The 17,077-nt window shown below is 37.9% G+C and overlaps 1 protein-coding gene across 5 annotated transcripts in view; it reads left to right on the top strand.

Annotated features, from left to right (window-relative positions):
* CDK13 (cyclin dependent kinase 13) overlaps positions 1-17,077 on the top strand; it is a 137,445-nt gene that overhangs the window by 88,573 nt on the left and 31,795 nt on the right. For all 5 annotated transcript variants that reach the window (XR_012432523.1, XR_012432524.1, XM_005549747.3 and 2 more), the window contains 2 exons: positions 14,131-14,232; positions 14,328-14,405. Coding sequence is in view for 3 of the 5 variants with exons in the window: in XM_005549747.3 (XP_005549804.1) it covers positions 14,131-14,232; positions 14,328-14,405 (180 nt within the window). In the remaining 2 variants the exon portion in view is untranslated. The remainder of the gene's footprint in view (positions 1-14,130; positions 14,233-14,327; positions 14,406-17,077) is intronic.

Here is a 17,077-nt window from a genome sequence, read left to right as displayed (position 1 = left end):
GATTGGACCTCCAGTCCTCTGTACTGACTTTCACCAGAGTTACTTGGTTTTTAGTTGTTTTGACTGCTACACTTAAAATTAACATTTTATTTTAGGAAAGGGTTGTATGAGTGTTTTTTTTTTTAAGTTTAAAATGTTTTAAAGCTCAAAAGCTATACCCCTCATTTTGCATTTGAGAGAATTGAGACCCAGAAAGGGCTGAGTTACTTTCTTTTTAATTTTGAAATATGTATACATTGTGAAATGGCTACATTGAGCTAATTAATATGTATTACCCCAATATTTCTACCAAGTTGAAGAAATTCAATAAATCTCTTGAATTTACTTTTGTATACATTGTGAAATGGCTACATTGAGCTAATTAATATGTATTACCCCAATATTTCTACCAAGTTGAAGAAATTCAATAAATCTCTTGAATTTACTTTTGTCTAACTGAACTTTTATATCCTTAGGCTAGCATCTTCCCCCCATACTCCCTATGCCCAGCATCTGGTAACTCCCAGCTCTCCTCTCTACCTCTATGAGCTGAGGGTTTTTGGATTTCACATATAAGTGAAATGATGAGTTATTTGTCTTTATGTGCCTGCCTTATTCCACTTAACACATTGCGCTTGTTCATCCATGTTGTGATAAATGACAGCATTTCCTTGTTTTTTTAAGACTTGAATAGTATTTCATTGTGCATATATGCCACATTTTCCTTGTTTTGTTTTGTTTTGTTTTTTTGAGACGGAATCTCTGTCGCCCAGGCTGGAGTGCTGTGGCGCAGTCTCGGCTCCAGGATTCAAGTGATTCTCCTGTCTCAGCCTCCCGATCGCTGGGATTACAGGCCGCATTTTCTTTATCCGTTCATCTCTTAGTGGACACTTAACGTTGATTCCCTATCCTGGCTATTGTGAAGGGTTGAGTGACTTTAAAGATCAAAAAATGTTGGCAGAGCCAAGGGTGTATAGCTAAGTTTTCAATTCCCAATTTTTTATTCTTTCTATCATATGTAATAGTGCCTCTTGGTAGAAGTTGAAAGAAAAAATTGATCTGAATGTGTACTTAATCCAAAGCTTCACTTGAAGTATATATTTTTTTCTTCTGCTGTTTAAGAAGCATATGTATTTATTTTATTTGAGACAGAGTCTTGCTCTGTCGCCCAGGCTGGAGTGCAGTGGCGTGATCTCAGCTCACTGCAACCTCCGCCTCCCGGGTTCAAGCGATTCTCTGGCTTCAGCCTTCCGAGTAGCTGGGACTACAGACGCGCACCACCATGCCCAGCTAATTTTTATATTTTTTAGTAGAGACAGGATTTCTCCATGTTGGCCAGGCTGGTCTCGAACTAGTGACCACAAGTGATCTGCCTGCCTTGACCTCCCAAAGTGCTGGGATTACAGGCATGAGCCACCATGCCCAGCTGAGAAGCATATATATAACTAAATTAATGTGGCTATTATTTTGGGCAAGTTCTGGTTAATTAAGAATTCTAACTGCTAAGCTGGTTGAGATTTCACTGTAGTTAGATTTTGCTTAATACAAGTTTGTGTCTGTCGTTAATTATGTAAATCCTTTTCTATGAAATGGAAAACAGCTAATTACCATTTTAATCTAATAGATTCTTGATATGCAGATATTTGTGCACATTTGGAATAGATATGTTTCAGAAAAGCTGATTATAAAGCCAGATTTTATATTATCAGGCTCAATTTTCCTATTCATTTTCATTTTAAAATATAATTTGGGTTCCAATGGAGTGCCAGGGGTGTGGCGTGTTCACTGGGCCATGGTCCCTGTTGCCCTGCGAGATTGATGTAGAAATTTTGAGTTTAGAGAACCAGAGTTTTAAAGTCCAATAACTTTGCATCTTTGGGTAATATATACTGAATTTTTCTGCTCAGTTAAATGTGTAAGAGGAAAATTCAGTCTGTCATTTTGTTTTAAGAGCAAATATCCTATCATTATGGGGTTTATATACTCCTTTAAAGCTTCTCTTTTTTTTTAAAGAGAATAATTGTGATTTATTTAGAATCTCCTGGAGTAGGCTTAATATAATGGAATACCTTTAAAATACATATATTGCTCTAGTGAACCTTAATAACATACTGATTTTAAAAGAAATCTACCTTTAACAGATTGTGTTGTCTCAAATTTTCTAGATATTTTTTGAGATAAATATACAACAAATGATTTTTCATTCATATTTCTGCTTCATTATAGAGAGCCAGGTAGGGCCTTACTATAATACTCAAGCAAATATAAAGTCACTTTGAAGTGTTTTTATATTCTAAGTAGTTAATATAGATTGAATAACTGAAGTGCTCAAGAATTTTGTGTAAGGTTTTTTGTTTGTAAATAGAGCAGATTTCAGCTTACCACTGTAATAGCATCAACCACAGCTCTCATTAGATTTTGGATGTTCCTTTTTTGAATTTGAGGAAAACTGGGTGGAGTTACAGCTAGCACTTGAGGGGGTCTGTGGCCAATGTGGATCTGCTCTGTCATGTGCCTATTATTGAAGAAAGAAAGAGAACCACTGGATTAAAAGTAGAGGGGAAAATTATTTCTTTCGATTTGAATCATTTTCTCATTTTGAACATTGGTATTTATACTTTGTCCCATTCTGCATTGGAAACTTTAAAACTTGAGAATAGAGGTTTTTACCCCATTTCTTCGTTTAACTGTTCATCTTGTAGTATCTTTTCTTAACTCTGGTTTTTCTGACAGCTACAGTGTTTACCTCTTCTTAGTTTTTATTTTACCAAGTCATTGCTCAAGTGGTTTTCAAAAGGATGGAGTATTTTTCTCTCTTCATGTGACTGTCCTGTGTGAAAAAAACGTTTTCCATATTAATTGAAATTAGCTTCATTTTCTAGAGAAGAAACTATAATGTAACACTTTATTTATTTGTTTATTTATTTATGAGACAGAGTATCACTGTGTCACTCAAACTGCAGTGCAGTGGCGTGATCTCAGCTCACTGCAACCTCCGCTTCCCCGATTTAAGCGATTCTCCTGCCTCAGCCTCCTGAGTAGCTGGGATTACAGGCACCTGCCACCATGCCCGGCTAATTTTTGTATTTTTAGTAGAGACGGGGTTTCACCATGTTGGGCAGACTGGCCTCGAACTCCTGACCTCAAGTGATCTACCCACCTCTGCCTCCCAAAGTGCTAGGATTACAGGTGTGAGCCACTGTGCCCGGCCCTGAAAAATGTATCTTTAATAATGTTTCTGTGATCAAAATAAAATAGATTTTTAAACAATAACCAGAAAGCATACTACGTTTCTGTATGATGATCCAATAAGGAGAGAGAAGGGAAAAATGAAAAGGGCCTTAAAGTATTATGCTAGCTCACTAATACCACCCTCCCAAAACGCACACACCTTTTTGAAGGCAGTATCGCCATCTAGTGGCTTTTCAGAACATTGTTATTGAAAGCAAAACTAAATTTTCCCAAAGTTGAAGGTATTAATGAGAGAGGAAGGCAGTATTACCGTATTTTATTCTTTTGTGTTTTATGTTCCTTAAAACATTGACTGCATTCATGGCAAGTGCTTGGTTGATTCTGATCTGGGAGAAGGTGATCCTCATCTGGAGGATCCTCCTGATATGGATGAGTGCAGGGAGTTGGGGATTCTGGGTAGTAAAACAATCTTCTGAGAATCACTAGACAAAGATTGGAACCATGGTAATAAAAAAAATTACTAATAACAGGTGAATGACAGTAAATAATAAGATTAAACAAGCTTCAGGAAAGGAGATCTCATTTGGATCACTGACTTTTAACTGTAAGATCAAGATTAAATTGTTCTCTCTTCAGCTCTGATGGAGTAGTCTTCATTTTTGAGCATATAAAGTGGAAAGAATTCCCCCTTCCTTCTGTTGGGGGAGTGTCATCCAAGACATTACTGCCAAATACTTACAAAACTGAATTCCAATCCTTGGTCTTTCTTCTGGTCTCCAGACCTTTTGTTTATTGGAAATCTCTACCCAGGTGATCTGGGTACCCTAAATTAAACCTTTATCTATTTCATTCCCCAGAAAAATGTCCACTCCTTTTCCTTTATTTCCTGTTTTAGTTAAAGGTACCCAGTCACCTTCTCATATAGGCCATTGTAAATAGAATTGTATTGGTTTTTCTGTCGTCTGGTCTTTCTCCCTTATGTTCTTGTCTTCTGCCATTCCAGCCCCCCAGATAATAGCAATGTTGAACTATTTGTAGTTCCATAAACTTGCTGTGCTCTTGAGTGCCTTTGTGAATCTACATAAGCTTTCTTTTTGTATGTAATTATACTTCCCACCTGAGTTTGACAAAATTGTTTTTTTTTCTTTCAGTGTGCAATTCAGGCCCTACCTCCTTTGAAATCTGTCCTGAATCCCACAGGCATCATTGGGCACATCTTTTTTTATGTGTTTACAGTATATTATTCATCCTATGTATTATTTATAGTACATGATTATAATTTATATTACCACCTTTTTTTTTTTTTTTAAAGGCTGGAGTGCAGTGGCGAGATCTTGGCTCACTGCAACCTCTGCCTCCCAGGTCAAGCAGTCCTCTCACGTCAGCCTCCTGAGAGGACTACAGTTGTGCACCCCAAGCCCGGCTAATTTTTGTATTTTTAGTAGAGATGGAGTTTTACCATGTTGGCCGGGCTGGTCTCGAACTCCTGACCTCAAGTGATCCACTTGCCTCAACCTTCCAGAGTGCTGGGATTACAGACGTGAGCCACCACACCCAGCCTATCACCATACTTAGTTGCTCTAATAAGTGCAGTTATTAATTGCTCTATAAGTGTGTATTTTTGTTTCGTTTAACCATCTGCTAGTGCTTACTTAGCACAGTGCCTAGCTCAGAGTTTCAATAAATAGTTACTGCTTATAAAGAAAGGAAAAGGAAAGAACAAACTTAACATTTGTGTACATTATTATACATAGTTTCCTTCACAAGAATTATTTTAAAAGAAAGTTGAGATGGATAATGTAGGTATCATTATTCTTATGCACATTTTAAAGATACAGAAACAAGTTTAGAAAACTTAAGTGCATTTTCAAGCACAACCAATACACAACCAATAAGTAGTAGAGCTCAGGATCTTTTGTCAGATTATTTTCATTATATGGGAGTGCTTCCCTGGTAAGACTCTGAATTCAGCCTTTATTTCCTAGAAGTGTCTTCCAGGTAGAGAACTCTAGGGGCCTCTCAAGTCTGCTTTAGAGGTACCATTAGGCTGATGCCAATTTTTAGAGTTCTTTTGTAGTAAAGGGTCTGCTGAATTTTGCTTTTTGTCTTTGCATCCTCCAAATATAATATTTTTGACAAATGAGGTATGCTGTAGTTTTAATCTTCCAGCAGATTAGCAAGTTATGTGATATTTCTACTTCTGAATCTCCCTTAGTCATACTGGATTTAATTATATTTTAAGCAGTTTGAAAGCTCTTGAAATATCTAGTGAGAAATCTATAAACAAAAAATATTTTGATAGAAACAGATATTTAAAATTACTTGTAATTTTTCACATGAAAGTTTTATTAAAGTCTGATGATTTTAATGTTTTTTTTTTTTTTTTGAGACAGAGTTTCGCTCTTGTGCCCCAGTCTGGAGTGCAGTGGCACAATCTCGGCTCAACGCAACTTCTGCCTTCTGAGTTCAAGCGATTCTCCTGCCTCAGTCTCCTAAGTAGCTGGGATTACAGGTGCCTGCCACCACACCCAGCAAATTTTTGTATTTTTAGTAGAGACGGGGTTTCACCATGTTGTCCAGGCTGGTCTTGAACTCCTGAACTCAGGTGATCCACCCGCCTTGGCCTCCCAAAGTGCTGGGATTACAGGGGTCAGCCACAGCACTTGGCCTGACTTTAAATTTTCATATTTGGTTAATCATTTAAGGTTCAAGGAAAAACAAAAGAAGGTGTTACTTTCCTGGCAGACAGACAAATAGTGTCTGCCTTCTTTTCAAAAACAGTAATGAGATTTACAAATGAAAGTATTTAGCAGAAGGCCTGGCCTTGGTGGCTCTTGCCTCTAATCCTAGCACTTTGGAAGGCCAAGATGTGAGGATCGCTTGAGCCTAAAAGTTTGAGTCCAGCCTGGGCAACATAGTGAGATCTCTATTTAAAAAAAAAAAAGTAAAAATTGAAATGCACAATAGTTAATGTTGAGACCATTATTTTTGGGTCTTTACAAAGTTTAGTTTCTTGCCATCCAATAACAACTTATTGAAGTTACTAAATTTTGTTTTTCCAATTTAATGGCAGAAGGACTGTGTGTGTGTGTGTGTGTGTGTGTGTGTGTGTTTCTGGGTTATTGAGTTTATTGCTTGGAATTGATCTAATTATGTAAATAAACTGGAGTGGTTCATTTCATTTTTAGATTTTTCTTTTTTGTGTGATAACACCTAAGAACTTGACTGTATGTTTTTCAGTCCTGTTTCTTTTTCATTGTGAGTTAATTAGCTTTTTGTGCAAATACTGGGTATAGACACATCACGAGAATGTAATTTGTTTTTTAATCCATGAAAGTAAAAAACATCGTATATGTAGTGTCACATCAGTTTGCTGCTTCTCTGTGTGATCTAAACAAGATCATCTCTATGATGTTGAAAATTGGTAGCCAAATCTAATAGAGCAAGTTTGAAATACTCATTTTTGAAGATTCTGGATGGTTTTTTTTTTCTCCTTTTTTTCTTTTTTTTTTTTTTTTTTGAGACAGAGTCTTGCTCTGTCGACCAGGCTAGGATGCAGTGGTGTCATTTAGGTTCACTGCTACCTCTGCCTCCTGGGTTCAAGTAATTCTCATGCCTCAGCCTTCTGAGCAGCTGGGATTACAGACATGCACCGTGATACCTGGCTAATTTGTTTTGTATTTTTAGTAGAGACGGGGTTTCACCATGTTGGCCAGGCTGGTTCCGAACTCCTGGGCTCAAGCAATCCTTATGCCTCCACCTCCCAAAGTGCTGGGATTACAGGCATGGGCCACCATGCCCAGATGGATTTTCTTTTATTTGTCTCTCTTTGGATAATGTATTTTCATATTACAACGTGGTTTAATTTTTCTGGGCTTTAAATTTCCTGGAGCCAAAACATAGTTTCAGTCTCTTTTACTTTTGTCTTTACATTTGTAAACGGTTAACGAGATTTAGTATTAACATCCTAATCATTACATAGATTTTTGTTTGATTGTCTGCTGTATTACTGAATTGGGCAATACCTGAAATTGCCCTTATTCTCTTCTAACTCCACTTACCTTGGAACTTGCTTTTATGATTAAATACTTCTGTCTGCTCACTTTCTCAATATTTGCTTCTTTCTCATTAGAGAGGTAGAAAGTGAGGCATGGTACCTGTTTTGCAAAATTTTTGAATAAATCATCGGATGTTTTTCCTTGTCCTTAGTAATGGTCATTTTCATTGTCTTTTGTCATTGTTACCTTTTAAAAGCTTTTTAAAAAATAGTTTATTAAAAATATTTAAAATACAATTAAAGCACCACTAACTTCTTTAAAGTTTTCTTGCCAGCTCTGTTCTCTCCCTGGCTTTATCCCCTTTCTCTGGAAAATGAACATTTGCTCACCTCCCTCAGGGAACTGAAGGTTTAGTGTGATTGGAACAAAAACCAAATTATAATGGATTTTATAGGCCTTGTGTAGATATTCTCTAGATGGAAGCAATGTGTACTATAGGCATAACATACTCATGTTTTATTTCATACTATCACTTTGATTGCACTTTGGAAAGTGGTTTGGCCTTACAAGTCTGGCAGCAAGAACAATCACTTAAAAAAGCTGTTGCAGTAAATCTAAATAGGATGATTATAGCTAGAGCCAAGGAATGGGCACAAGTATTGGAAAGACAGATTAATTATATCATAAGGATATAGAATTGTTAGAACTTGATGGTTGCATGTGTTGTGAGATACATCCCTGCCTCTACCCCTTACTGTAAGGTTTCTGCTTAAGCACCTGGATGAATGATTTGTTGGTTAGGATAGTCTAAACTTTTGTAACAAAGAGAACCACAAAAGTTAGTGGCTTAAAGAATGGGAAGTTTATATATGTATTTCTCACTTAATAATCTTGAGTGGTGACTGGGCGTGGGGGCTCACGCCTGTAATCCCAGCACTTTGGGAGGCCAAGGCAGACGGATCACCTGAGGTCAGGAGTTCAAGACCAGCCTGGGCAACATGGTGAAACCGCATCTCTACTAAAACTATAAAAATTAGCTAGGTGTGGTGGCTGACACTTGTAATCCCAGCTACTTGGGAGGCTGAGGCAGGAGAATTGCTTGAACCTAGGAGGTGAAGGTTGCAGTGAGCTAAGATCACGCCACTGCACTCCAGCCTAGGTGTCAAGAGCAAAACTGTCTCAAAAGAAAAAAAAGAAAAAATGTTGAGTGGTTGTCGGTTACCTTAGCGCACAATTAAGAATATTTAACCATATCACCAAGTCAAATGGTGACTGCTTCAATATAGCTATTCAGAGAAGCAGATTGGAAGATCTGCCATCTTCTACACATACCTTCCAAGGCTGGTGCCAGAAGTGAGAAAAGAGGAAGGAGGAGAGTAATGAGCCAGGCCTAGAAATGACACTTACCACACATGCTTATGTTCCACTGGAGAGCACTTGGTCATGTAGCCACACCTAACTGCAGTGAGGATGGGAGATGTAGCGGAGCTGGACAACTGCCATAGAAGGGAGGAATAACAGATTTTTAGAGGATAGCTATGAGTATCTGCCACAAATGGTGAGGCTGTTTGCTGAGACAGTAAAGAAGAACAGAGATGCAGTTTGTAGCAAAAGGTAATAATGTAGGTACTTAGAGGACTTCTAAATTTGCTTGTGATAATAAGAATGGGCAAGTAAGACAGTTGATCTTAGTAAGATGACAGCATCAGTTGGGAAAAAAGTGGTTTTGTTTCTCTATAGCACTGTGATGATAGAGGAATTTAAAAAGTTATTTTTCTTGGAAGATATCAAAAGGAGGAAAACAGGAGTTCAAGATTGTGTTTATTGCTATGTAGTTATGGTATATGAAAGTATTAATAAGTTAGGCAATGCATATGTAGGGTGAGGAATTTAAAATAGCTAAGTGCTACAAAGCAAATAAAATAATGACTGTAATGTCAAAGTAGGGGTGGTAGTGGCTGATTGGATAATTTTCATTAGGGTAGTTAAGATAGACCTCTTTTAGGAAGTAAATTGGAGCTAAGACCAGAGTGATGAGAAAGGGAAAACTTAATGAAGACCTGGGCCACGAACATTCCAAGTACAAAGGAGAAGGAACTCAGTACTGCCTGGGAACAGACTTGGGAAGTTTAAGGTCAAAAGTTGCCCAGTGTAATAGGAGGTAAGATCTTCGGTGTACAGTCCTATCAACTGAAGTAAAGTTTAAATTTTATTTGATTGCACTGGGAAATCACTGGGCAGTTTTAAGCAAGTAGGTGATACCTGGTTTTATGCTTAATAAAAAAACTGAAAAGAAGTTAAGGGTAGCTGGGCATGGTGGTACACGCCTGTAATCCAAGCTACTCCACAGGCAGGAGAATTGCTTGAATCCAGGAGGCAGAGGTTGCAGTGAGCCAAGATTGCGCCACTGCATTCCATTCGGGGCAACAGAGCGAGACTCTGTCTCAAAATAAAATAAAATAAAAACAAAAACAAAAACGGGTGGCGGGGGGTGTGATGAGAGATGGAGGCCAGGAAACCAGTTAAGATATTGTTGTGGTCATACCAGTGAAAAGAATAATGACTTGGACTAGGTATTTGGATTGGGGATCTATTTTGGATGAAGAATTGGCGGAAGTTGTTTGGAAATCTGAGGAAAAGATGAATCAAGAATGACACCTGGATTTTTGACGTCAAAAGCTAGGTAGGTGTTAGAAAGTGGATCCCATATTTCTTTTGTAGGTTTGGTAAATTTTTCTGCAGTGGATTGTGAATGTCATAAAGATGACATGCCATTTTGTGTATATAATGAATTTAGTTTACTGAAGACTCTCTTTGTCTCAAAACAGTATAAATTATAGTATAAAAGAAGTACATGGGAGGGTTGCCTTCAAGCAGGAGGAAAGAAGTACAGACTTTATCATATGTTGTTGGAAAAATGAAGCATTTTAGAGCTAGTTTAGGTATTTTATATGATTTTTTTTTTTCACTTAGAATGGTCTTTAACAAAGGCAGCAACCCTGCTTTATAAATTTTAACTGGGATTATCCAGAACCCCCAAATACTTCAAGGATCTAGGATTTTGTGCTGTTTTTCTATATATATCTAGACCAATAAGAGGTTGAAACACGTGCCAGCAGAGGGGCACACTCCTTATTGCACTGCTTGGTTTGTTGTGGATACAGTGCAGCTTATCAGGCCTGAAGGCAGGGAAGGCCATAACCGTATGTCATCTTACCTGCCCTAAATCTCTGGAATTCCTGGGATTGTTTTTTGTTTTGTTTTGTTTTTTGAGACAGAATCTCGTTCTGTCACCTGGGCTGGAGTGCTGTGATGCGATCTCGGCTCACTGCAACCTCTGCCTCCAAGGTTTAAGCAGTTCTCTGCCTCAGCCTCCCAATTAGCTGGGATTACAGATGCGTGCCACCATGCCTGGCTAATTTTTGTATTTTCAGTAGAGACAGAGTTTTACCATCTTGGCCAGGCAGGTCTTGAATTCCTGACCTCGTGATCCACCCACCTTGGCCTCTCAAAGTGCTGGGATTACAGGCATGAGCCACTGCGCCCAGCCTTCTTGGGATTGTTTAGAGGCAAAGTATTGGAATCTATCAGTGAACAGATAGTCTTTGATCTCTACTCCGTTGACACTTCCTTGAGTGTAAAAATAATTTTTAGAGTGTGGTACTTTTTGTTTTATAAAAAGTATGTATCAGTCTGAATGCTTGTTTGCTTCATAAATCAAAGAATTTCCATACTTTCGAAATCACATTAAGTGTTTTCAAATTCAACTTCCTAGGTTAAATTTTACAGTTGAATGTTTTCTCTCAATCTTTGCCTGGTTCTTATTTCTTGTCTAACAGAAACTAAGCATTTAGAAAGGCCATTAAGTAGTATACATTAAATATTTTTCTGTACAGTTAGAAATATATTTCATGTGATTTTGTGTTTAATCATTTTTGAAAATTTACTATTTTCATGTCTGAATAAAAAATTTAACAATAAATTATATTCTAGTTTTAACTGCTACGGTGACTGCTAAATATTGCATTAGATGATGCTACATATTGCCTAGAATTTGATATACAATATCTACAATAATCTTTTATTTAGATATTCCTTTTTAGACACCTGAATTTGTTTAATTTCTCTACAATTCAACATACTTTTAATTTTTAAGATGTTTTTAAAAATACAAGACACTAAAAATATTTTTTAAAATAAAATAAAAATTAACTATTTGCAGATAGATTTATATAAATTTAAACATTTCCTTGAGCCTAGTTATCCAGTTGCACTTTTATAACACCATTGTATAGGTTTGATATACTCATCCTTAACATGTTTGAGAAATTAGTTGTCATAATTTTTACAAATTTTGTTATTCCACCCAGTTAATCATGTGCCATCTAAAGTTAGAGGGCCATATACATTAAGGTGCCTGACCTGTGGCCAGCATTGTTCTGGGCTTTGTGTGTGGGGTTCATAATAAAGAATGTTACAAGGCTTTTTAACTTTCTAGGAAAATAAAAATAGGGAGTTCAAGACAGGTAAGTATGATGTAAATTTAAGAATGTGAAGATAAATATATTTTTAATAGAGATTAGACTTTATGAATTTGCATCTTTTACTGTGTTGTAAAGGAAGTATAGCACTTCAATGAGAAAAATAGGGAAAGGATTTTATTCAAAGGGGGTAAAGCAGCTGGGCTCAGTGGGTCACACCTGTAATCCCAGCACTTTGGGAGGCTGAGGTGGGCAGATCACCTGAGGTCAGGAGACCAGCCTGGCCAACATGGTGAAACCCCATCTCTACTAAAAGGACAAAAATTAGCCAGACATGGTGGTGGGTGCCTGTAATCCCAGCTACTCAGGAGGCTGAGACAGGAGAATCGCTTGAACTCCAGCCTGGGTGATAAGAGTGAGACTCTGTCTAAAAAAAAAAAAAAAAAAAAAGGAGGTAAAGCATAAAGAGGTGAGCATAGTTTTAAAGAATTATTAAGTTCAGCTTAACTAGAGTAGCTACAATTTAAAAGACTTGCTCATTATGTGAAGATAAGTGATTCCAATAAACAAGCAAAAATCACTGAGAAAAGTACATTAATAATGTAAGAAAAACCTAATCTTAATTTACTATTAAAAATATTCATCTTATACTATCCTCTTTTTGCAATTTTTACCAAAGTCAAATGTTTTTGCTGGCTTTGGAGCACTGTTAAGTAGAGTCTTATCTGTGTTAATCCTAGAATGCCCAGATTGATAGTTTTATAATACTAGTGCTTAAATTATTTGGAGAAATTTGGCTGGATGGGGGCAGCCTGGAACTGCAAATCTATAGGTGGCAAGAGGGAATTGCTTTCTAAATTGAATGCTCCATTTCCTTAACAAGACTGGTCCAGGACCAAGCCAAGCTTAAATAAATGGGCTTGGAATACAGCCTTTCTGGGGAATTTGCTGTGGCTTTTGAGTCCTTGTGATTTGGAAAACATCTGGATATAAAGAGATGTTTATAATTGATCTGAATACATATGTGATCTTCCTGAAGTAAGTAACTACAGATCAGCCAAAGAACCTCCTCTGACTACTTAGGATTCTCTTGAAGCGTGTCAGTCAGCTAGAATGTGACCATTCTCTGAGCGTTTACATTTCTGAGCATTACATTCTCTGAACACTTTACGTTGCCAGATAATTTGTGCTGTGATAGTCAAACCTGACCCTATTATAACTTGACTAAATAATCTTTTCTGTGGCAAATAAAGAGGTAGCAGTATATTTATGTCCTCTTTTCAGAAGGTAATAAAAGAATTATTTGATAAATTACCGTATGTATTGCTACTTTGCAGAGTAGACCTCAAGCACTATAGTCTGCATTTCTGTGCTTTTTTCTATTCACATACACCAGTGGGTATGTAAATCAGTGAAAAATTGCCAAAAATATGATCATTTGAAAACTCTTGTTAGGTGGTCTCTATTTGAATTATATGTTGTCATCCATTAGTAATTTACAAGATTTGATCAGAACCAGTCAACGCTCTTTAAATCAGTTAATCCCATTAAAGGTTTTTATGGAAAGCAAAAACAGTGCTCAACAATTGAGTTGATACTAAAGCTTTGCTTTGACCAAATTGCAGTTAATACCAGTCAACTACTTTTTTTTGAGAGGGAGTCTCACCCTGTCCTCCAGGCTAGAGTGCAGTGGCATTCTCGGCTCACTGCAAGCTTCGCCTCCTGGGTTCACGTCATTCTTCTGCCTCAGCCTCCCAAATAGCTGGGACTACAGGCACCCGTCACCACACCCCCTAATTTTTTTTTAGTAGAGTCGGGGTTTCACCGTGTTAGCCAGGATGGTCTCCATCTCCTGACCTGGTGATCCGCCCGCCTCGACCTCCCAAAGTGCTGGGATTACAGGCATAAGCCACCGCACCTAGCTTACCAGTCAACTACTTTTTATTTTTATCTTCATATATTAAGGGAATTTTTAGTTAAACAGGTTGCCCTCACATATATTTTATGATTATATATTAGATGCCTTTGGATGTCTGTATTTTTTAGTAGGCAGATGAAAGTGTTTTTAGTAGCCGGGCACGGTGGCTCACGCCTGTAATCCCAGCACTTTGGGAGGCCGAGGCGGACGGATCACGAGGTCAGGAGATCAAGACCATCCTGGCTAACACGGTGAAACCCCGTCTCTACTAAAAATACAAAAAATCAGCCGGGCGTGGTGGCGGGCGCTTGTAGTCCCAGCTACTCGGGAGGCTGAGGCAGGAGAATGGTGTGAACCCAGGAGGCAGAGCTTGCAGTGAGCCGAGATTGTGCCACTGCTCTCCAGCCTGGGCGACAGAGCAAGACTTCGTCTCAAAAAAAAAAAAAAAGTGTTTTTAGTTAGGATTATAGGATTGCTTTAATAAACAAAATAATATTTCCTCAGAAAATCTCTCTTATTCCAACAAATACTAACTCTAAAGACTGTTCTCTGTGTTTTTTAGTCGGCCGTATACTAACAAGGTAATTACTTTATGGTACCGTCCACCTGAACTGCTGCTGGGAGAAGAACGATACACACCAGCCATTGATGTATGGAGCTGTGGGTAAGATAACCTTATTTACTGGTTTATTTTACTTGAAACTTTTGGTAGTGAATTAAAATAGATCATTTGGTAATGACGGGTATTTTTTCCATTAGCTGTATCCTTGGCGAACTCTTCACTAAAAAACCTATATTTCAAGCAAATCAGGAACTTGCACAACTAGAATTAATAAGGTAAGCTGCTGATTATAATATTGGTGGGAGTTGGGAGAGTGTCAAACTCCTCAGGAAATTTAAACTCTGTCAAGCTTGTCTTTTCTCTTGTTAGTTCTCTGGAGGGCTTATGACTGCTAAATGGAGGACAAACTGAAATGTAGGCACTTTGATACTTGTTCCAGTGAAATTAAGGATATCAAAGCCCCTTGGTGGGTGTGTGTGTATGGATACATGTGTGAGTGCATGTGTGCGTTTTTTTTAAATCAAAGGACTTGAGGCCCAAAAGATAAGACTGTAAAGGAAGAGTAAATGTAGGAGAGAATGAATGGTAGATAATGTATTTTTTAATTATGACAGAAATGAAAAATTAATGTTTTGGGGTATTGTTAAAAAATACTCTATTGTAAATACACATATGTTTTTATGTGTATTTACATGTGTCTATATATGTGTGTATATACACTAAAATATATGCATAAACCCTCTAGCATAGGCCTTCATTATTTGGAGCCTATCATAGGACCTAGTTCATAAGCAATTACTCATACATTTTTGTCACTTTTCTTTTTATCTTTTATTTTATTTTATTGTTTTATGTTTTTGAGATGGAGTCTCTGTCACCTAGGCTGGAGTGCAGTGGCACAATCTCCACTCACTGCAACCTCTGCCTTCTGAGTTCAAGCAATTTTCCTGCCTCAGCCTCCCGAGTAGCTCAGATTACGGGTGCCCACCACCACACCCAGCTAATTTTTGTATTTTTAGTAGAGACGGGGTTTCACCATGTTGGCCAGGCTGGTCTTGAACTTCCGACCTCAGGTAATCCCCTCACCTTGTTCTCCCAAAGTGCTGGTATTACAGGCGTGAGCCACCTCATCCAGCCCATCTTATATTTTAACATAATTTTAATTTTAAAAATGGGCTTTGTTCGGGCACAGTGTCTCACGCCTGTAATCCCAGCACTTTGGGAGGCCTAGGTGGGTGTGGATCACCTGAGGTTGGGAGTTCAAGACCAGCCTGACCAACATGGAGAAACCCCGTCTCTACTGAAAATACAAAATTAGCAGGGCGTGGTGGCCCATGCCTGTAATCCCAACTACTTGGGAGGCGGAGGCAGGAGAATCATTTAAACCCAGGAGGCGAAGGTTGCAGTGAGCCGAGATTGTGCCACAGCACTCTAGCCTGGGTAAGAAGAGCAAAATTGTCTTCAGTTTCATATGTAATAATGTAAACGTGCAACTTATAAAATTTCCATGACAGTTTCAAAATACATATGAAGTTTTTTAGAAAAGATATTGGTAGGGGGCACAGATTTACAGAATTTTACTTTCCCGACTGAACAAAATGAACATAAAGCAACAAATAGTAACCAGAGAAGGACCTCAGCATGCCCTGGACCTCAGCATCAGATCATAAACAGACAAATTGAATCAAACTAAAAATCTTACTATTGCCCTTTTTGATGGTTAGGCAAGGTTTTTACTGTAGGGTACAGCAGGGAAAGATTAGTTCCCTGGTTAGAGCCTGCTTCTTCTCTGGGGATAACTTGGCTATAATCAGAAGTACCCAAAACCAGAAACTAGTAGTGCTTCAACTCCAGAGCAGCGAGTTGCCTCACCTTTAAATGGAAGCATAGAACTAATTATGTCCAGACTTCACTGAGGGTATCCATGCACAGAACTTTTAATAAAATTACAAAAAAGGAGAAGGGAAAGGAAGGAGTTCACCTGAAACATAGAAAACTTTTATGTTACTTTTTTTTTTTTTTGGAGACAGGATCTCACTTTGTTGCCTAGGCTGGAGTGCATTGGGGCAGTCATGGCTCACTGCAGCCTTGACCTCCTGCCTCAGCCTTCTAAGTAGCTGGGACCACAGGCATGCACCACCATGCTGGGTGATTTTTGTTTTTGTTTTTTTTTTTTTTTTAGAGACTGGATTTCTCTATGTTGCCCAGGCTAGTCTCCAACGCTTGGGCTCAAGCGATCATCCTGTCTCAGCCTCCCAAAATGTGTCTTACCTTTTTAATTGTGCGACAGACAAGTAAAAAGGGTTAAGAACAACTGATATTCTTGGAAAAAAGAAATATACCTTTCAATGCTAATCGAGCATTTACAAAAGTTAGTTATATATTAGTAGAGGAAGAAACTCCAAAACGTTGAAATACTATAGGCTAAATTCTCTAAAATAGAATAAAACTAGAAATTAATATAAAAATGAAAACAACAAAGTCTCTTAACTATCTGAAAAATTTACATATGCTAAAAAACCCTGGATTACAGAAAAATCAAACTTTAAGACAGGGGTGTCCAGTCTTTTGGTTTCCCTGGACCACACTGGAAGAAGAATAGTTGTCTTGGACCACTCATAAAATACAGTAACACTGATGATAGCTGATTGATAGACTAAAAACAAAAAAAAAAAATGCAAAAAAAAAAAAAAATCTCATAATAGTTTAAGAAAGCATGAATTTATGTTGGGCTGCATTGAAAGCCATCCTGGGTTGCATGCAGCCCGTGGGCTACGGGTTGGACAAGCTTGCTTTAGAACATCTAGGTTCACAAAGAGTGATAAGTATAAAAATCCATGGGCTCACCCTGTGCTTAGGAGAAAATCACAACCTTAAATATACTACTAAATAAGAAAAGGAAAGCAAATTAATTAAGCATTCTACAGAAAAATTAGACAAAAGCAGC

The sequence above is a fragment of the Macaca fascicularis genome, chromosome 3 (genome assembly GCF_037993035.2).
Source record: "Macaca fascicularis isolate 582-1 chromosome 3, T2T-MFA8v1.1".
Classification (NCBI taxonomy): domain Eukaryota; kingdom Metazoa; phylum Chordata; class Mammalia; order Primates; family Cercopithecidae; genus Macaca; species Macaca fascicularis.
This window is presented reverse-complemented; position numbering and strand designations above follow the sequence as displayed.